Here is a 20,714-nt window from a genome sequence, read left to right as displayed (position 1 = left end):
CGAGTTCTATGCTTCTAGTGCAGAAACTTCAGGGCAGTGCAACTCTCTAGGGTAACTCTTCCTTGCTCTCCCAAGGATAGTACTCCTGTGGGGGCCAGAAGCAGCTCTCCAAGTAAAGGTACCAAGCTGCCAGTCCCCAGGACTAAATATGAGCCCTGAGGCCTATTTCACTGCATACAATCTTGTATTTGCCTGATTACCAGTCATTGACCTGTCTTTCAAAGACATAATGTTTCCAAGGCTATTGGCTACATCTTCTTATACCAGAATGTGTTTTAAAAAAGAAAGAAAAAAAAAAAAAACCCAAAAAACCTCCAAAACCTCCTTTTTAGATTCTCTGCTTTCAAATCCCTAGTGTCCTCTTTTCCCAAAATCCATTTGCTTCTTTTCCTAATCTAGTCAGATCATAGATATGGTGCAAAACATATAAAAATTTATTAAAATGTGGAAACTCTTTGACTCTTAATCCACCTCAAATATAATTTGCCTGGATGGTGTTGAACCTTAATATCCTTTTTGAGTTTTTTGGTGTTTTTTTTTTTAAACTGTCATAGCTGACTTTTGATATCTAAAACAAATTCTATCTGCACATTTAAGTATTCCACTGGGAGATTTATGTCACTGACTTCAATTGCAAAGCACACATCCTTTTTTGGAATCTCCCTCATGTATATGACCCATCACTAGGGTTTACACTACAAAAGACTCAATTTCTCTGTGAAATTCCTTCTAAACAATCTAGCCTCCTTGTTAACTCCAAAATGACTATTGCTCTGGAAATCACTCCTCCCAGATCAAATCCCAGAGAACGGGGTCTGGATTTTTCCGTTATACTGTAATGAAATTAGACTGAGGTGAATATAGCTTAATGTATGCATTCCGGGCCATGTGGAGCTGTTACTCATAGTGTTGGCACCATATGCATGAAGCACAAATGTGATAATGTATGGAGGATGTTCTGAAAATTGTAAGGAGCAACACAAATGTAAGGTTGACATTTCCCCCCAAAATGCCAAGAAGCGTTTCCTTACTTAGGCCAAGCTTTGGTGAATACCATGCACACAGCCATCAGAGAGGAGGATCGTGACAGTGATTCTTGGCACTCTTTCAACTCCCTTTATCCCCTGACAAGGCCAGAGCAGCTGGGAGATGCTTGGCCCTTTGCTAGAACCAAGCTGAGGATCCTTTTAGGATACACATCACCTCTTGGAGCCTCAGGGAGAGGACATTGCATGGTTGTGATAAAGGTTAGAGGACATAGTAAATGCTCAGCAAATGGGAACATAGTAGGTGCTCAGCAATTGGGAACTATTGTTGATTTCATCTTCCTCCCCATCCCGGGGGTCACTACTGACAGGCGACAGGTGGGAAAAGGTACCCCTCATTGGGAGCTTCTGCCAAGGACCTCCAAGAGCCCTCAAAAAGGCGGGAAACAGTAAGGTCGAGTGGCTGACGGAGACCGGTCCTCACGCAGAGGGAATCCTCGAAGGGCAAGGCTGATGGGCTCGGGCCAGTCAACCGCTTAGGAACCTTCCGAGCGATGGCAGTGGCTTCCCGGCTTCGCGGAGCTGCGGGAAGACCCTTCGGGCGGGGGCGGGAGGGTAGGTGCTCTGCAGGCCCAGGGCGGGCAAATACTATATGAACATGTTAATACAGGGCTCCGGGCGGATGGGAGGGCGCCTGCCCGGACTGGCCGAGCCCCCGGGGAAAACCCAGAGGGCGCGGAGAGAAGGCGGAGGAGCAGCCAAGCCGCTGGACAGGGCCAACCCCAGACAGACAGACTCGCCCGGGGAGAGGACCGCCTCCCCCAGCGCCCGCCGCCCGCCGCTCCCGCTCCCTCTGGCTCGTTACCGAGGGGGATGAAGGGGGGGGGGGAGGGTCTGCGGGCAGCAGGGAGGGGCTCCCCCGAATTTAGGAGCCAGGAGGTTCTTGCCAGCACGACCACCTTGTTTTACAGTTGAGGACACTGAACCCGAGAGATTAAGCCCCTTCTCCCAGGTCTCAGTGCTAGCGTCAGGAGCGCTCCTGTAAGCAGGTTTTGGCCACTTTTGTATTTTGTTTTTACCACGGCACGTGGCCACGACTTCTGCAGGTGAAAACGCAGCAGCCCCAAATGCAGCAAAACTTGGTGCATTATCAAGCAGGTCCTGGGTGGCCCAGCAGGCTGGGGGATTTAGTATGGACTACTTCCTGGGGAAGGATGAAAGGAGTTGGGGAGGCAGCCAGTAGCAGCAGCAGGCAAGGACAAATTACCATAGGTTGGTCTGGAATGTGTTGCTATGTAGAAGGTGGGGATGAGTTCCAGCTTCCCTGAGAACCAGCTCAGAGGAAATGAAAGGGGAGCGGGAGGATTATGGTCAGATTTCAGGCAGTCGTTTCTCTGAGGGATGACAATGGGGCCCTTTGTTCAGGGGCCAAGGGAGGCTGTGGACTCAGCCTCCCCCCTCCCCCGTGGGAGGCCTTTGGGAACCCATTTTCCTCTAGTCCCACAGAGCCCAGCACGGAGGACAGGGATTCATGATTCACTTTGAAAAGTTCCCACCGTTCAGGTAGGAGATCCTTCTCCAATGGGCCTCCTGGGCTCTTTGCTGAGGATGAGGACAGCAGAAGCGCAGGCTCGGGGGCCCTGAGGGGAAAACAGCAGTCATGGCATCTCTTGCTACATGCTCACTGCCAAATTGATTCAAATTGGCTTGGATATGAACATATGATTAAAGGAGCTGCGCGATTCATTTATCAGGAGAGATTAAAGAGCTGCATCTGCGCAGCCTAGCCGGGGGACAATTAAGGAGCAAATCGCTAAGTGTCTGTGCCACCAGGCATGGGGGCGGGGCATGAGGGGGCACAGCTGGGATAATCTGCCAAGAGGACACAGGACAAAGGAGGGAGTTCAGGAGTCCCTGTGGGCCGCTCTTGTCTCTGGGCATAGCCTGCGCCACCATGGGGAGCCTTTGGTCCTCACCTGCACCTTTCACCCAGGAGTTAGAGCAGTCCTGAGGGTCTGAGATGACAGAGGAGACGCTATCAAGGCAGCTTTGAGCCTGGCACAGGGGCAGATTTGCTGCCTGTTTTTTTGAGAATCATTTACATCTTAGTGACCAGAGCTGCCATGAGTGTACAGTGTACAGGGGAGGGCTCTGAAGGCGCTCGCAAATAAAGTTGGGCTTTGACAGCCCTGCAGGCACCTGGACTCCTCTGGGGAGTTGATGCTGAGGGCATTGCCTCCTTCCCAGCCTGGAGCCTAGCACCCTGGCCGAGGGGCTTTGTGGCAACCTGAAGTGTTGGTCATGTGAGGCTAAGTCCGGCTTCCTTAGAAGACCCCTGCCTGTGGAGATCCCTACCATCTTTTCCTGCCTCAGGTCCTTTGCTTAAGCTCTTCTTTTTTTCCAGTAGCCCTGTGGAAGTGCTATCCTTTCTTTAAGCCCCAGTTCAAAATACCAGCTCCTTTTAGAAGCCTTCCCATCCTCCTCCACCTGAACCCCACACCCCATTCTCTCCCCATAATATGCCCAAAGCAACTTTTTTCTCCTTCTGTTTTCTCATGTAATTATTTCCACATGGGTCTGCCCATGTCCACAAACCCCTAGATGACAAACACTATGATTTACTCCTCTCTACTCACTCAAAGCCTGCACATATTATATTAGTAGGTGCAGTACCTACCTATTTTGTTTTGTTTTTTTTTTTTTTCCTACCTATTTTGTATGTCAGCATCTCCACTAGAATATCTGCTTTATAAAAGAAGGAAACTCATTGGTCCCCAGCACTTAGAACAGTGCCTAGGCCACAGCAGGCAGTTATGAAATATTTGTCAAGTGAATGAATAAATTAGTAATATAAGTTCTCTGACTTGAATAATAATAATAAGCCTTCTGCCCCTAGACTACTAGATAATGATGATGGACTTTCCAGTTAGCCAGAGGCCTGAGTCAGTGTGGGTCAACAGAATTGGGATCTTGTCTGAAGGTGGGAGGTACTTTGTCATACTAGTTCCTGCAAGAAACAGAAAACACACCCATCTAACTTGAGAGGACAAGTAAAAGATGAATGTGAGGAGCCAGCAGTTAAAAAAAAAAAAAAAAGTTACTTTTACTACCTTCTCTATTCAACTGGAGCAGTGGAGGGGGAAGTCTCTTTCATTCAAGATGGATCCATTTGACACTCTTCTCCCACTCATTCTGGGGGACTTTCCTCCCTCCTTCCCTTTCTTGACCCTTTCTGGGTGGCTGACATCACCAGAGCCTTGGCATTAGGGCTGTCTGATACCCTTTCCTGACTATCTGTACAAACCAGGGGAGCCTGACTGACCAGCTGTAAAAGAAACTTTATGAGTGCAGGGATTATAACTGGTCACATTACAGAAGGTAGAGGAGGAGGAGGAGGAGGAAGAGGAGGAGGAGGAGGAGGAGAGGGAGTCATTTGTTTTTGCCTTTCTGCAAGAGCTGCCTCTTAGCTGTCAGTGAGCAGAGTAAGGGTGGACTGAGGCATGAAGGCAGGGACTGAGCGGGGCAGAGAAGCCAGAACTCCCAGCCTACTCGAGTTGCCCTATGGCCAATGGGGTTGGAGGCCAAGGAGAGTTCTGCCATGTTTTGAGCAAAAAATCATATTTGGAATGATTAAAAATAAATCTAAAAATTTTGCCTAGTAAGGACTTGCATCCAAAAAAAAAAAAAAAAAAAGACAGGATCTCTGATTTAATAACCAGAGGGATGTCCACATTTCTGAGTGGAGGCCAGGGTAGGATGTGGTGTGGATGGCTCTGATTACAATCCACAGGCTCTTAAAATAAAAGCAGGGGTTTGTCCTCCTTGATCAACCTTTTCATCCTTCTACCTTTGCCTGCCCCAAATGACCTGCCAAAGCTGTGAGTGGCACCGGTCTGGTGTGGGAGTAGGCTAGAGACCCGGGCACTTCCCCAAGTCCCCAGCAGAATCCTGATTCTGCTCTCCAGTGAGCACCCAGGACTTAACCTGAGCCTGAAGGAACAAGCGGGAAAATTGGCAGAGCCAGGAGGGAAAGGGCATTTATTTCCATACATCAGGTAAACAGGGAAGAGAGAGCACAGCCCAATGAGTACAAACCAATTGCAGGAGAGAAGGGGGGACAGCAGATGGGAGAGGCACCAGGCACTGCCCTTGGGCCCCCAAGCCTGGTGGTTGGTGGGATGACCTGTAGGGTGGGGGCTGGGACTTTTGGGCCTCATGTTGTCATGTCTGGAGTGAGCGTGTGGGGGCAGGGCAACTGGAAGAAGAACAATGACTTGGGCTCAGGACACATGTGAGGACTGGTGTCTAATACACACCAGTACTGACCCAAACCCCCATCGTCAGTTTTTCTGATCACAAGCCCTCAACTCAAGGCCTTCCCTCTCAAGTTGGGCCTGTGGTGCAGGAAACTTGGACAGAATGGCAGGGAGGCAATGCTTGGATAAGCCCTGAATCGGTGTAGGTGGAATAGGTTTAGTCTTAAATAAATCATTGCACGTAACACACTGATGAGACGATGGGGGGTGGGGGCTGGAACTGCTGGATAGTACATATGCACCCCTGTCTGTGTAGGCATGCTCAACCCAAATCCAGAAACACCTGAGAGCCCCACCTCGTGCTGACTTAAGAATCTGGACCCAGCTCCACTTACTGGTCTCTCCAGCTGCACAGAGAAAGGACTGCTCTCTGAGGAGTGAAGATGGAGATGAGATTCCCCTAGTCATTCCCGCAAACCCCAGCTGCCACCACAGCCCCCTCCCACTCTTTCAGGGATGCAGCTGTGAGGGAGAGGTTGGCTATTTAAATTAAAAGGAAAAAGACAGCAGGCACTGAGAAGAGAAAGCCCTCAACCCAGGGGGCGGGGGGAGGGGGGGTAGAGAATTGCTGTTCCTGCCCCATCCCCTGACTCTTCCCCATGGACCCAGCAACCTAGAGTGTCCCATCAGGCCATCTGTCCATTGTCCCTGAGCAGGGGGCTGAGATGGAGGTCAGCTTGCTGGCTCCATGCAGTGCCAAGCCACCTGCCACTGCCCACAGTGGCCCAAGGTAGAAGCCAAGAGTGTGGCATTCTGGAGGCAGAAGGAGCAAAAAGTTCTCTTTTCGAAAACTCCTCTCCCCCTCCCCCCCACCTCTTCCATGTGGAGACATCAGACACCCACAGCTTGGAAAGCCCCCTGACCCAACGGGGCTGGGTGTTTCCCATGCAGATCAGCAGTCAGGTGGGGGAGACCTGTGCCCCGCCGTTTCCTGGGAGAGGCGCCGTGGCAGCAGTAGCCATTGGGTGCAAGGGGTACAGACCACTCCCCTGGGCTATGCGTTGGTCTCTGTTGGTTTGGCCTCTGTGTCGCTGTCACTCAGATAGTTATGGGAGTATCGCAGCCTGGAGGTGCTGTCCAGAGGGTCGTGCTCATCATCTGACCGGTCAGGGGCAAGGGACTTCCAGTAGCTGGTAGGGCTGCAGGGAGAGAGGCACAAGGTCACTGGAAAGATGATCTTTACCTTCAACACCAAAGCCTTTGGGTCTGGGGAGGCTCCCAAGGCCCTGTCACAGCATTTCCCAAAAGCCACAGATTGAAAAGCAAATTCAATCCCTCACACTCAGAGTAGTGAGAGAAAGGAGCATATTGTCTTGATTCTGAAAACTTTTGAAACTCCCAAGAAAGCAGTGCTATAGGGTATGCGTAAGAACTGGCTACAGACTCCTGTGTTCCTCCCCAGAGAAATTCTGATTTGCTGGCTTCTGTGTGGGACTGAGGAATTTTGCTTTTTTTTTTTTTCTTTATTTATTTATGATAGTCACAGAGAGAGAGAGAGAGAGGCAAAGACACAGGTAGAGGGAGAAGCAGGCTCCATGCACCGGGAGCCTGACGTGGGATTCGATCCTGGGTCTCCAGGATCGCGCCCTGGGCCAAAGGCAGGCGCCAAACCGCTGCGCCACCCAGGGATCCCGAATTCTGCTTTTTCAATTCCTCCCCAGAAGATTCTTTTTTTTTTTTTTTTTATGATAGGCACACAGAGAGAGAGGAGAGAGGCAGAGACACAGGCAGAGGGAGAAGCAGGCTCCATGCACCGGGAGCCTGATGTGGGATTCGATCCCGGGTCTCCAGGATCGCGCCCTGGGCCAAAGGCAGGCGCCAAACCGCTGCGCCACCCAGGGATCCCCCTCCCCAGAAGATTCTGATGCAGGTGGTCCATGGACCATGCTGACAGGTCTCGTAGATTACAGGGCACCAGCCTGCCTAAGGTAAATTTATCCCTAAACAGAAATCCTTCCCTACTGGATACTCCCAGACCTGAACCCTTTCCCCTCAAGTTTTCCTGAGGTCTCTGAGACTTTCTGCCCTTGACCATGGCATCATCCACTCATCACAAGGAATGGAGGCTCAGGTTGTAGGGACTGGCAAGACCTCTGTTTTGGAGTAGCACAGGCATCCCTTCCTTGGCACCATAACCCAACCCTGGAGAGTTTTCATCAGGTCGCTGGGAGCCTCCAACTTCCCCTCACCAGGAGGTGAAGAAGCATTATCCCTGGAAAAAGCAGGCTCATGACATTGAGCAAGGATGGAAACCTCTTGCTCCAATCTCTTTTTTCTTTCTTTCCCAAAGCCTCAGGGCTGCCTGCCCCTGCCCCTCCCACCTCTGTTGCCTTTGCAGGTTCAAGTGCACCATAATTTCAGCACTCTTGAACAAAATGCAGCTCAGAGGCGCTCCACCCCTACCAGTGCCCTGCACTCAGAATCCCTGCCCACTCCGCTCCCAAGGACACCACTCTGCTTCCAGATCCTAGAGAGCTTCCGCCAGGATAAACAGGAGTTTGGTAACTCTTCTGCTCACAACTCTGCTTTAAGAATCTGAGCGGGGACCTTGTTTACTGGCCCCTTCGAAGTTCTTCTATCCTCAAACCAAAAGAAGAGGAAACAGGGTTCTGCAAGAAAGAATCACATTCTTAGCTTTTCCAACTGTGTCTGAAGAAAGGGTTTGGCTATTGAGTACTTCCTGTGTGCGAGACTGTCCCAGGCACTCTGGATATGTGTCTTACTCTTCAGGACAACTCTATGAAATGTCAGCGGGAAGTCGGTTCAAAGAGAGGAAACATCTCCCTCAAGGTCACACAGTCAGTAAGTAAATTTGAACTTGGACTCTTAAACCTCAAGGCCTTTTGCTGACTCCACCCTGCTGCTAGATTAGGTGACCTGAAGAGAAAAAGTGAACAAATCTGAATGCTCCTCGCTGACCGGGGTGAGAGCCCAGGGGGTTTGTAAAGATAGGTCTCTCTCTCTCTCTCTCTTTCTCTCTCTGTCTCCCTGGGGAGAAGGAAGAGCCTGATAGAATACATGTTCAATTATGCAGAATGGTTCAGGAATGGGGCAGTCTGGTTAATAGTTATCATATTTCTCATGAATGAATTACCATTTTTAAAGGAATCAGAATAGCACAAAACACATTTAATACAAACTAGACTGAACATAAATGAGTCTTACTTTGATGGGCCAAAGGCACTTAAGGACTCTAGGGTATCTCAGGGACAAAATTATAAAGCTCAATGATGACTGTGCAACATAGAAAAAATTGGGGTTATTTTAGCTTTTGGGTTGTTTGAATTCTAAATTAGTGGGAGCCTGGTTTTATTTTCAATGTTTGGACAGAGTTTCTGGGCACCCAAGTGCAAAGTTCTGCTGTTGGGCAAGAGGACTTTGTGGAAAAACAGTAGGGTTATTTTGGGGGCAGACAGGGGGGCAAGGTGGATGCCAGGGCTGCAATCCAGATGTAAACAGGGCACCACAGGGTAGGGCTGGTCTGAGATCTTTTCCATTCTCGTGCTTCTCCTGAGTGGGGCGGCAGCCCCCACTCCCACATTCCTGTGCCTGCCAAGCAGATACCTGGATAGATGATAGCCAGGTTCTAGCACTGCTCCAGATGTGGGACAAGTGACAGAGGTGGCTGGAGAGGGGGCCAACTCCATGCTCCTCTCTGGAGCTCCAGGGAGCTACAAAATACCTTGCTCCTCGCTGGGTATGCTTCAGCCAGGCTCCTTGGTGGATTCACAGTGCCACAGCTGAAGAGCCAACAGCAGGCAGCTAGCCTCCTCCCCAGGGCAAGAGTCAGGGCTGGCAATTTGAACATTTTAACCAAATTGTTCAAAAAGCTTTCCTCCCCACAAGCCAGCCGTTTCCTGCACAATGCTGTCACAAACAATTTGGTGTATAAGCTAATTCATGCTGGGTGAGCCCAGGGTGGCAGCCCCCTCCCCTTGCCTTTGCTATGGATGAGTTCGCCTTCTGAATTCTCACCGGTCCCTGCATTGCCAGATGGGAAGCTAAGCCACCACTCCGCCCCTGCCCCACACTTGGCAGTTTCTCTACCCACAGCCAGTTTGTGCAGAGCCCGGCCAGGTCCTCCCTTCCCTGGCCCTCCTCTTGCCGGCTCTGTATTGGCCGGCTAGCTTCTTCTGGCTCAGTGCCCACTCTCCCTGCAGTGAATCCAGTCCTCCTTGGTGGTGGTGTGTAGGGTTTCGGGACTACTCCGGTTTTCCTGGTGGACAAGAGGGACTGTGCAGGTGGCTGGGGGAAGAAGCAGGCATCACATGTTTTTGACGTTGGGCTGAAAGCGCTGGGTCTGAAATACACCAGTTGCTGGGTAGCATGGGAGGGCCTGGCAAGGCCGGAGGCTCCCTCTTCAGGCAGGGGTGCAGTGCTCAGAAGGGCCTGGCCTATCAACTCACTTCCTGCACTGGGGGAGCAGGGCACTTGGCAGGGCTGCTGAGGGGAAGGCTGATGTGGTAGACACAATATTGTGACTCCTGTCTTTTCTCACTGTGGGGTTGAAAACAGCTCCCTAGTGCAACTGAGATGTTTCCGCTCTTCCCAGAGCACCCTGCAACCATCTGCCACACAGGGGAAGCAACAGAGGTGTGCTGAGCCCAAAGACTTGGTTTCAGAGCAGCTCAGGGTTTGAGGAATCCAAGATGGCCATGAGCCTGGTCTAGGTTTAAATTCCACCCTCTCCCCACCATCCCCTCACCCATTTCCAAGGAGTGCAGATAACATTCACTTCTACTTGTCCATTTCTTAGATCATAACTGGTCCCTTTGGGTAGAACTCCACCAACTTGCTGTTACTTGCTCAGAGGCTCCAGGGCACTAGAGGCCCAAAGGCATGCAACAGGTGTGTGTTAATTCATGCACCTGGGAAGCAGTGCCCATGCCCCAGGTGGGGGGCTGCACTCTGGGGTCATACCTCCTGGGAAGCAGCAAGCTTGCTCTGGGAGGTACCATGCCGAAAACAGCTTCACATAACCAGGGTGATCCAAGTGTCACCACCCACCAGGGAAACTGGCAACAATGGGATTCCAGTGAGTCAGTCTTTGCCTTTCTTCTGAGGTGGGGGTGTGGGCATAAAGGGCCTAACTGCTAGATCTCCCTTCCCACAGAGAAGGCTGGGGGAGGCAGGAGAGCCAGGAGGGGGCTGTCACTCAAGCAGCTGCTAATTTCTATTCATTATAACTTTTTAAGATGAGCTGAGACGAGGTGACGCCCATGTGTGGGCTTCAGGTGGGAGGGATGGGGAGGGAGTCAGGCATCTCTGGGTTTGATGGAGGGTGTGGTACTGTGGGGGCTGCAGCCCTGTAAGCCTTGCACTCTGAGGCTTGAGCTCTGTGCCGGGGAGGAAGGTGGTTTTGCAGGGCAGGGAAGAGCTGAGCCAAAGGCCTCATAATAGATGATAGCCACTAACGCACCAACTCACACCCAGGAGGTCCACTAGAGCCCTCTCCCAAGACCAGCCTGTTGGGGCCATGGACAAAAAGCTCCCATATTGGTGCTGCCAGGCACACACAGCAAACATCTCACCCATGTGCTCTGCCTTGGGCCATACAGAAGAGCAGTCAAGGGTAAGTTGAATAGACTCCATTCTGATCCCAGCAACATCACTTCCCAACTATGTGACCTTGGCAAGTGACTTCGCGTCCCTGAGCCTCAGCTTTCTCTCCTAGAAGATGGAGCTAGTCAGACCTTTGTTACAGAGTTAGTATGAGGATTAGGTGAACAAAGTGTGGCAAATATCTAGGAGGGCCCCTGGCCTGTTATTAGGGACTTAATAAGTGTGACCAATCATCCTAAGCACCATCAGGTGACTGGGCTCGGAGCTCAGATGGACTACCTGGCCCCACTCTCCACGGTAGCCAGAAAGCTCTCGGAGGCCAGGCTGGCTCATCTGGATGGGTTGGACGGAGAGGCCCAAGCGGTGAGAGGTGAGGTGGGGGCACATTAGTTAGTTCACACCAAGGGGCACACTCCATGCTGCACTCCATGCCGGGTGCCACCTACTGCACTAGTCGCTCTCGGGTCGGTACAGGTACCGCATCATCAGGCTGTCCACCTCCTTCTTGCGCTTCTTCTCCTCCTTCCGAGATTGCCGGCGTGCCTGCCCGGCCTCCTCCTCTTCCACAGCTGGGCCCTTCTTCACGCTTGAGCGGCTGTGGCCTGACACGGTAGAGCCACTGGATGTTGATGAGGACTCTGACTCTGTCTCTGTTCTCTTTCTTCTCGATTTGGACTTCTTCTTGCTCTTTCGAGAGCGCCCCTTCTTCCGCCGCTTGTGCTCCGAGGAATCCTCGGAGCTGGAGCTGGAGCTGGAGCTGCTCCTCCTCCTGCTGCGGCCCTTGCGGCCGCCCTGGGCCCGGGACACGTCAGCGGCAGAGGCCGAGCGGCGGATGCTGGTGGCCTGCGCTGGGAGGTCCAGCTGGACGCTGCGGACGCTTTGGATGCTCTTGCGGTCGTCCTCCTCAGAGTCGGGCTCCAGGCTGCTCCTCTGGAACGGGACGGGTTTGTAGCTCAAGACTTCGTTGATGGCGGCCTCCAGGTCTGGGTCCAGGTAGGAGCGACGGCTGGCAGGGCGGATGCCAGAGCCTAGAGGCTCATCGGTGACAGAGGCTGAGATGCGGGGCCGCGGAGGCACCGACAGACTGCGGGCCAGTGACGGGTGGCTGTACTGGGAGTGGGCCTCGCTCAAGGCCACGCTGGCCGTGTCATCCCACGCATCCAGGCAGCTCTGGCCCAGGGACAGGTGGGAATCAGGGCTGTCCCGGCCTAGGCCTGAGGCCCGGCTCAAGGAGGGGCTGAGGGTCCTGGACACGGACAGGGTATCGAGCCGGGAGGTGCTGCGCCGGGAACTGGGGGAGCCCGAGAGCGAGAAGCTCATGGAGGAGCGGGCCCCGTCCTCACCAGAGCCCCGGGAGCCACGCCGGGTGGCCGAAGAGGCCCGGCTGGTGGGGGCAGAGACGGTGGAGGCCCGGTCAAAGTCTGAGCCCCACCTCTTCTCCAGCCCCCGGCCAGTGCGGCGGCTGGGGGCCTCGGAGAGGGTGGAGCCGCGTTCATCCAGCTCATCCCTGGGCCCCGGGCAGGTCTTCCGGGGGGGCCTCTCGGGGGAGGCCGCCCGCTCGCTCAGGGTGGTGAAGAGCGAGTCCTCGTCCCCGGTGCCCCCGATGGAGTCCTTCAGGGTGAGCCGTTTCCGGTAGCTCAGGGAGCTCAGTGCTGAGGCCGGCCTCTCCTCCACCCCCTTGCCCTCTTTCCCAGAGGTGTTGAGGGCCGTCCTAGGGGAGGGAGGTGAGGCCAGGAAGAGAGAACCAGTAGTGGTTAGAGGCAGCACAGACAGAATGAGACAGGGAGAGAGAGAGAGAGAAAGAGAGGAGCCAGCATTAAACCCAGAGAATAAAGACACAGGGGGCGGGAGGAGACAGGAGGCAAAGGGAGCACCCGGCAGCACCCTGGCAAAGTGGCAGTGAGAGCATTGGAGGAAATGAAGCAAAATAATTTGCGTCAGTGAAAATAGCTTCATGGAGAATGTCATGTAAATTAGACCATTGTTCTATTTCATCACTTTTCCCCCTCTAAAACGTTTAGTTCAATTTATTTCATTGTCAACTACCTGGAGCCTTGTGCCATGCCATGGTGAACGGCAGTGGGGCGGGGAAGGCGGCATTATCTGCGGTAACAAAACGTTGTTTGGCTGAATAAATTAAGCCAATTAGAGGGGGCGGCTGGGTGCTTATGGTGTGGGGGCTGGACTTGGGAAGGGGCCTCAGGGGAGTTGGAGGAGGAGGGGGGATTACTTTGTTCTTCCAGCCTGCCAGCAGCCTCTGGGAGGGGGTGGGGAAGCAGGGATGGGGTGGAGGGAATCAGGATGGCTCTGAGTTGGGGAGAAGCTGGGAGGCTGGGGAGCCAGCAGGAGGCACTGGAGCAGAGGACAGAGGATCTCCCTCCCTGCTGCCACGCTGGCTGGGGAAGTACAGGATGGGGAATGTGGAGCTGGATTTCAGGGGTAGGGTCTGCATGATGGGAAGACTGACCTGGCTGGACAAGAGGGGAATGAGTTCCTCCAGTGGATGGGTGCAAGCAGAAAGCGTGGGGTTGCGGGGAGGGTGAGGGGACGTGGTGAAAAGATCAGAGGAAGGAGAGAATGGGCAGAGAAAGAGGAATGTAGCTGTGTCAGGGGAGTCAGGGGGAACCAGTGCCTTTTCTGCTGCTATTCCCCTTAAGATTTCAGAAGTCCAGAACCGGCCCAAGCCAGCCCTGTCCAGGGTTGTGGGATCCAGAGTCTCCTTATGCCCCATTCCAGCCTTGATTCCAGTGCTCAAACTTGCAAGTGGTTCAACCAACATTTGTTGATGCATAAGCGGGGATGAATTCAAACCTACAGTAAACCAAAGCCCCAAGCCTGGTAGGAAAACATTTCCTGGGAAGAACAAGGGTGCCACAGACCCTAAGAAGACACTGAGCCTCCTGTGCTCATTCCACATGTCAGGCAACAGATGCTGGGAGCATGAAGCCTGGTCTTTTTGGGATCAAGGCCCTACTCCATTATTCCTGGTGCATGAGGTGGCTTTTCTTCCCAGCTCAAGGCCACATGCTCACCTGGAACTCTTTAAGCTGCCATCATCGGAAGCTGCCTTGGAAGGCCCCTTGTTTTTGGACAACCATGACTTGACTCCGTCGACGCGGTCCTCCAGCTCTGAGTCCACATCTGAGTCCCCCTCGCTGTGGGATGAGGAGCAGAAAGGTAGGCAAGGCAGGGGAGGAAGAGATCACCCACTGCCCAGCAGGGAACGCAGAAGTGGTGGCAGGTTTGCCTTGGGTGGGTGTGGGGGTAGGATGCGGGGTGGCATGCACATCAGTGAGTCAGGGAGAACAAGAGAGGTTAGATGGGGCACACAGTTCACAAAGACCCGGCCCCACTCAGCAGGCCACACTGTACAATAGCCACCCCCAGGGCCCTGAGGAACACGGAGGTGCCTCCTATTCTATTTCCTGGGACAGGCTGGCTGTTCGGTCAAACAGAACCAATGAGGATGACAGGGAAACCATCCATTGATGAGTTATGGCTAAATGGCCGTCGGTTAAAAAGAGGAGTCCTAGGCCCTACAGTTATTCCCTGAGGCTGACTCCATCTCGTCTGCCCACTCCCAGAAATGGGGCCACAGCAGTGGCCATTTCCCACACTTTTGCTGCGAGAGCTAGACTGCCAGCCACAGGTTGGAGAAGGGCATCGTTATGTCTTCAGGTCAGCTTGGACTGGAGGCTCATCAGCCAATGGTGGCGCTAACCTGAGCATGACAGACCAGATCCCAGATCCACCCTGATACTTCCCTAAGAAACAGAGGAGGATGAGGACGGGGCATCAGCACTTCCTGAGGTGGTGGCAACAACTCTGGGATTCAAACTGGGCCCTGGAGATCCACTTGAGCCCAGAAAGTCCCAGACAACGCGATGGCTCCGTCTCTCCAAGTCTCCTCTTCCCTCCCTCAGGCAGCTGCCAGCTCTTGCTCCCAGTTGCACATCTGGTCTGGCCAAGCCAGCCTGAGCCCTCTCTACTTGCAGAAAAGCCCAAAGGAGTCAGATTCTGAGGCTGGAGTCATGGTGACTCCTTTACAAAGCAGTGAGGGCTTAAAGAGGGCTTCTGAATGAGAATGCTTTTAGAATTCTGCAAAATGTCTGCTCCCACATTCCCCTGCTATGGACATGCTAGGATTTCTCCTTGATACAAATCTCCTTTCATCTGTGTCAACAGGAGCAGCCCCATTCCTGAATTATGTTCTTGAATAAATAGCCGCACAGGCATGCGCGTGTGTGTGCATACATGCATGTGTGTGTGTACACACATGCGCACACACACAGAGGAAACCACCAGACACTGTACTGAGGACTGTAGGGAGCATGACCTGTTGGGAAGGGAACAAAGCCCATATTTTATGGGTTTCCATCAAATACAGAATTAGAACAAAGACAAGGCTAGCTGATGCCGGGGGTAAACAGGAGTTTAGCAGACAGCCCAAAACCACTAATGCAAGCCCTGTGCCTGTCCAAGCCTGGCAGATTTACTATGGTACACAGGCCCCATGGAACGCCAATACCACCTGATTTATACACTTGTGCAAAAAACCTCCTCCTCTAGCTTCAGAGCCTGTAATTTATCACCACCGTTCATAACCATATTGATTGCCTTTAGAAAGGAGGTGCTGTATGCATCACAAAATCTATGTCTACATGTTAAAAGTGTTTCTGTATAAATCTCCCTTAATACTGCACTGTTTACTGCTTTCATTAAGGTTATGGCAATAACAACTGTATCTCTAAGTAAATCGAAACATTATTTTTCTGCCCACCTTAGCACACTTACGCGCTCGCTCGCTCAATAACTTGGACCTGAACCCAGCTGCTGAGGATGGAGCCACGGCCACCTCTGGCATCAGCAGGACTGTGGTGAGGACCGCATGCCCCAGCACACCTGTGTGAGTGCACGCGCATGTGTGTGTGCACACATGCATGTGCGCACATGCCCTTGCCTTGCAGTGGTCTAGAATATGATCTTAAATGTGCATTTTATCAGCCCTTGGAGCTCTCTACAGCCCAAGGATGGCAGGGCTAGAATGCACAGGGGACACATAGTAGTGTACCCAGAATACGAATTTTCCTCCTTACATTCAGGGCAGCGAATGGGTTGAGAAGCTGGCCTCCCTGCCCTCGCCTTCCTTTTAGTTTCAAGCCTATAGATGATGTTTAGGTTCTTTTCCTTAAATAATCAGGCCCGTAAACAAACTCCAGGGGCAGGCAGGCTCAGGGGGCAGTTGAAATTTTAAATGGTCGGAATTAAACCTCGAGTCAAATACAATTTATGTCCAGGCTCATGTGCTATTAGTTAACTGGGAGCCGAATCGCAGGGGAACAAACAAACGGAGACAGAATGGCGGGGGATATTAATTGTGTGTGACAACCGGGCTCCAGCGGCCCTCTATCACTGTTACACACTATTACATTTATCATTAGCTCTCACGGAGTCCTCTGCGCTGCCGCCAGCCCATCCTGGCCAGGGGAGGAGGCCTGCCAGGCGAGAGAGAGCAGGAGAGGAAATCCAATGCCACACTAAAAAAACAACCTCCAAACAAACAGTCCTGGCGAACCTAACGGAGGATCACTCTGATCTGCCTGAAGGCCTGTGCATCTGCACCCGCCGTCCAGCTCCCGCCCAGAAAGAAGTAACCAAAGAGCGGGTGGATTTCCTGGGCTCGCTGCCACCTGACAAGACAGCACCAGCACGAACGCCCGGGCCCCCCCCTCTGCCCAAAGTGCCCACAGGGAGTAAACACATCTGGCTGTGTTCCCTTCCCGGGCCACTGCCGGGCAGCCTGTGACTAGCTGGCTGGATGCCTTCTCCAAACAAGGAACTGCTAGGTGGCAGTTCCTCACCTCGCACCTTTGTCTGCCATGAGAAGGTGGGGGTCCTTTCAAAACGAAATGTACCTGCTTCTTTCTGGCAGCTCGGGCTCCAAAGGAGCCCTACAGTATGGACAACTCCAACCCAATCAGACTTTTCCCCCTAGAGAAAGAGGCCTGCAGAGGCAGCTCCTCTGGCTTTGTGAGGGAGGACAGGGCTGGCGCTCAGGAGGGTAGACTGTGGTGCTCCAGACTGAGGCTGAGCTCTTTTTTCTGCTGGAGGGCCGCTCTTCCCCCTGGTCCTGCCCACCCAGGGCGTGAAGGGCCAGCAGCCTGAGCCTCCCTGGGGGAGCATGCCTCGCTGCCCGCCCTCTACCTCTGAGGCAGGGCCCAGCCCCTCGCCTGGCCTCCCCTCAGGACAGAGTCAGCAGTGTTAGCATGAGACCAGCTGGGAGGAGGTGTGAGAGGCTGTGTCCATGTGCAGCATGCGGCAAGGGCCCTGGGGGGGGGTGGGGAGCCAGAGTTAGGGGTGGTTAGACACCATGGGGAGAGGCAGAGAGCGCATGCGCTCCAGTCCTCACGGTTTATTCTTTCTTTTCTGATACTTTGTCACCATGTCCTGCAAACTGGAAACAGAAAGAAAATGGTAGGCAAGGGGGCCAGAAAGAAGGGGAGCAAATCAAAGAGGATGACCTCTCAGCTCAGGACCCCTTTTTCTTCAGCAAGAGATGGCTCTGATTGGCTGAGGCCAGCGGCAGTGGGGCCAAGTGACAGTGCTGTCCTCAGAGGGAGGTCTGGTTGCCCTGGGGCACCTTTTTCCTGCCCCAAAGGCGCAGGCACCCTGTGTGGGCCAGGACCCAGCCTGCAGGATGGGGCACCCGCGCTCACACAGGAAGGGGGCAGGTCTACAGGGTCTTGGGAGCTTCTCCAGGGCCCGACCCTCAGCCACCTAGAGCCGATGGTGAGTGGCACCACTCACTGCCTTGGGACTTCTTCCTCAGCCTGAGACTACAAATCTCTCTCTCCCTTTCCTGAACCATTCCCTGAGTGGGTTTTATGAGAGAAAATCTCTGGCACGGTAACAAGGCACCACAGGCCTTAAATCTCTGCCTTCCCCAGAGTGGGGCAGGCACCATCGGAAATGCAGCTAAACAGGAGAAATAACTCACTGTGAACAGGCAGAGCTGGAGAGGCAGGTTCCTGGGAGGCCCGGGGGAGGGAGGACAGGGAGGAAGAGGGCAGGCCCTAAGTTTTGTGTGTGACAGGACAGGGTCCGGTCTGTGCTGGGGTCTGGTGGTGAGGGAAAGGTGGGCTGCTGGCTCAGTGGCAGGGGGACAGAGGTCACAGCTGTTCTACCTCGTGGCCTGCTCCAGAGGTGGTCAGAAGGCCTCGGTGGCTGCCTCACCTGGTGATGAGGTCCTCATTCTCATCGCTCTCCATTTCATCCTCGATGGCAGCCTGCAGGTCCCCAATGCGCTTGAATGCCAGTTTTAGATCGGCCTGTAGGCTCTGGTTAGCAGCCTCCAGGCTTTCCAGATCCATCTCCTAGGAGGCAGAGTGGGCAGTCCAGTTCACAGGAGGGCTAGTCTCTCACCCAGATGCTCTAGAAAAATCCCGCTTCACGTCTCTCCCAGCCAGGCAGGAGCTCCATGGAGGCTACTGCAAGCCTGGGCTCATCCTTGGGTACCACCCTTGGCCCTCTGGCCTGCCTTTGGGACTTCCTGGACTGCCTCCTTGACATGTTCCTCTTCCTTCCAATGATCTAAACTCTGGTTTCTTGGTGGCCCACCCCCCACCAGCCCAGGGGGTGGGTGTGTGCATAGCAGCGACTCAGCCAGCCGCCTGCTTGGGGCCCTGGGGGTCAGGGTGCATTACCAGTTCATGCTTCTTGCGGCTTGCCTCAGCCTCCTTCCTGGCAAGCTCGCCCATCTCCTCCTTGGTGTCCCGAAGCTGCCGCTGTAGCCTCTTGTTCTGCTCCTTCTCCCGGTTCTCAGCTGCAGTGCGCTGATCCCGCTCCTCCGTCAGCTTCTCCATGTTTTCCTTGAGCCGGCTGGCCAGGCTCTGTGCAAGGAGGCAGGGAGGTGGGGGAAGAGAAGCCCATCAGCTAGGCCCAGACAGGGGTGTGGCTCTGACTCTGAGCTCTAGAGTCAGGAGGCGTGGGGTCCAACTTTGGCACCACCACTCACTGGTAGGTGGGCAAGAACTAGAGCCCTCTGAAGAGGCGTCCTTTGCCTTTCTATAAAATGGAAGAGTAACACCTACTCCTTCAGGGTCTATTAAAGATTGAATAAGGTCATGTACACGAAGGCAATTTGATGATGAAAGGTGCTATTGTCATCATCATCATTACCACCACCACTACCAAGGTTGGAGGAGTGCTCTGGCTACAGCTTGGGCCTACCCATACTGACACCACATGTGGCACCTCCATGGTCAGCAGGGCTTCCCTCAGAGACCCTGAACCCAGCAGCCCCAGAAGCTAGATCCTGTACTCAGAGGTAAATGGTTCATTGAGCATTTCTGGATCAGGAGGCTAAACAGTCATCAGATTATAAGCACAAAGCCATCCCTCTAAGCCTGATGAATTTCTCTTCTTCTGGAAACTTGAACAAATTTTCTCCTAGCAGGCCAGAGGATGCTGGGCAAGAAATGACCTGGAGGTTTGGGACAGAGTGTGACGGAAAGACCTGCTTCTGGTTTGACCTCTAACTGGCCACGGGGTCTCCACTTCTTGGCCTCCCAACCTCTGTGTCTCTAAAATAACAGCACGAGGCTATCCGATCTCTAAGGGCCATTTGTGTTGAACATTCTATGCATCTAAATGACAAATACTGCCTTTCTGAGCAGAAGGGATACAGAGACAGGGCTGAGGAAAGGGATTGAGGCCCAGAAGAAAAAGAGACCTGTGCACTGATCTGCCCTGGGGCCACCAGCTCAATGGCTTCTTCTGCCCCTTGACAGCTGTGTAACTTAGGCAACCTCCTTAACCCTGCCCACGTGCAACAATGGGATCAAAATATTACCAACCGTTATGGGGTTGTGGTGGGCAGAACAGGAACATTACTAAGTCTCCCCTAACTCTCCCCGGCTCTCCTGAGGACTGGCACCTTGTCCTGGGGGGGGTTTAGCCATATTCTCTTCCTAGGCCATGGGGACTAATGCCCTCTCGATGCCCACTGCCAGCCCCACGGTCACCTGTTCCCATCCCTACTCGGGTCCCTGCTTTGCGGCTTCAGGGCCTGCTGGGGAGGCAGTGGGGATGCTCCCCAGTTCATGCACCTGTGAACACAGTTCTCACGGAGAATGGCCAGTGCTTAGACACGTGTAAAAGCTCGAGTGGGAGGAGGAGAACTTAAAAATAGGACGAGAGGGGTGTTCACCCTGAGACAGTTCTGTCTGCTTCTTTCTTCCTACCTGCTCCACGGGAGAGGGCAGGGCTGCGCACACTGGCTTTGGGAAGCCAAAGGGAGTAGGCTGCATGCACTTGGAGTATGGAGGTTATGGGTGGAAGGGAGAATGAGAGAGAGCAGAAGGGGGGGAGCAGGAGAAGGAAAGAAGAAGGAGTGGCGGGAGAGCAGGGATGGCATGGGGAGAAAGAGAGAGGCTGGGAGCAGCTGAGGAGGAGAAATGCAAAGGGACAGGGAAGAAGGGAGCAGACATGGAGACAGCAAAGAGAGAGGAGGCAAAGCAGCGACAGGAGGGGCGGGAAGAACTGAGGAAAAAAAGGCAATAAAGAAGGGAAGGGAGAGAGTCAGCGAGCGAGCAGTGAGATGAGAGAACAGACTTCAGCCCTCACAGAAGTGGCGCCATCCGCTGCATATTTATGACCCTGCCAGAGAGCGAGTGAGGGGACCGGCGGGGGGAGCCCATGGTGGAGGAAAATATGAAGACAAAAAGCTAAGCTGCTCTGGTCCCTTGGCAGAAAGCAAGCACGGAAACAGAATGTAAAGCAGGCAGGCTCCACGGTGCCCAGAGAGCAGGCGGGGCGGGCGGGGGCGGGGGAGGCACCCGCCCCCGTCAGC

The 20,714-nt window shown here is 53.5% G+C and overlaps 1 protein-coding gene and 1 long non-coding RNA gene across 23 annotated transcripts in view; one reads left to right on the top strand and one right to left on the bottom strand.

The window, feature by feature from the left end:
• Positions 1 to 1,913: 1,913 nt before the first annotated feature.
• Positions 1,914 to 19,239, top strand: LOC144286006 (uncharacterized). Of its 2 annotated transcripts, XR_013354133.1 has the most exons (6): positions 1,914 to 2,549; positions 7,593 to 8,104; positions 11,560 to 11,857; positions 13,878 to 14,041; positions 15,650 to 15,741; positions 16,306 to 19,239. It is a non-coding gene; the product is annotated as an uncharacterized LOC144286006 (long non-coding RNA). The 2 variants fall into 2 exon arrangements; XR_013354132.1 differs by lacking the exon at positions 16,306 to 19,239 and having other exon boundaries at positions 15,650 to 16,150.
• The window catches only part of MYO18A (myosin XVIIIA), a 98,382-nt gene continuing 82,675 nt past the window's right edge, over positions 5,008 to 20,714 (bottom strand). For 17 of the 21 annotated variants that reach the window (XM_077851939.1, XM_077851941.1, XM_077851942.1 and 14 more), the window contains 6 exons: positions 18,568 to 18,753; positions 18,098 to 18,237; positions 17,274 to 17,318; positions 13,897 to 14,019; positions 11,311 to 12,575; positions 6,300 to 6,441 (listed from right to left, as the gene is read on the bottom strand). In XM_077851939.1, coding sequence (XP_077708065.1) covers positions 11,315 to 12,575; positions 13,897 to 14,019; positions 17,274 to 17,318; positions 18,098 to 18,237; positions 18,568 to 18,753 — 1,755 coding nt within the window. In that variant the 3' untranslated portion in view covers positions 6,300 to 6,441; positions 11,311 to 11,314. Of the gene's footprint in view, positions 6,442 to 11,310; positions 12,576 to 13,896; positions 14,020 to 17,273; positions 17,319 to 18,097; positions 18,238 to 18,567; positions 18,754 to 20,714 lie in introns of all 21 variants that reach the window. The other 4 variants (XM_077851956.1, XM_077851960.1, XM_077851958.1 and 1 more) reach the window with 2 other exon arrangements.

This window comes from Canis aureus, chromosome 16 (assembly GCF_053574225.1).
Source record: "Canis aureus isolate CA01 chromosome 16, VMU_Caureus_v.1.0, whole genome shotgun sequence".
NCBI lineage: Eukaryota > Metazoa > Chordata > Mammalia > Carnivora > Canidae > Canis > Canis aureus.
The sequence above is the reverse complement of the archived record's forward strand: the minus strand, read 5'-3'. Positions and strand labels throughout refer to the sequence as shown.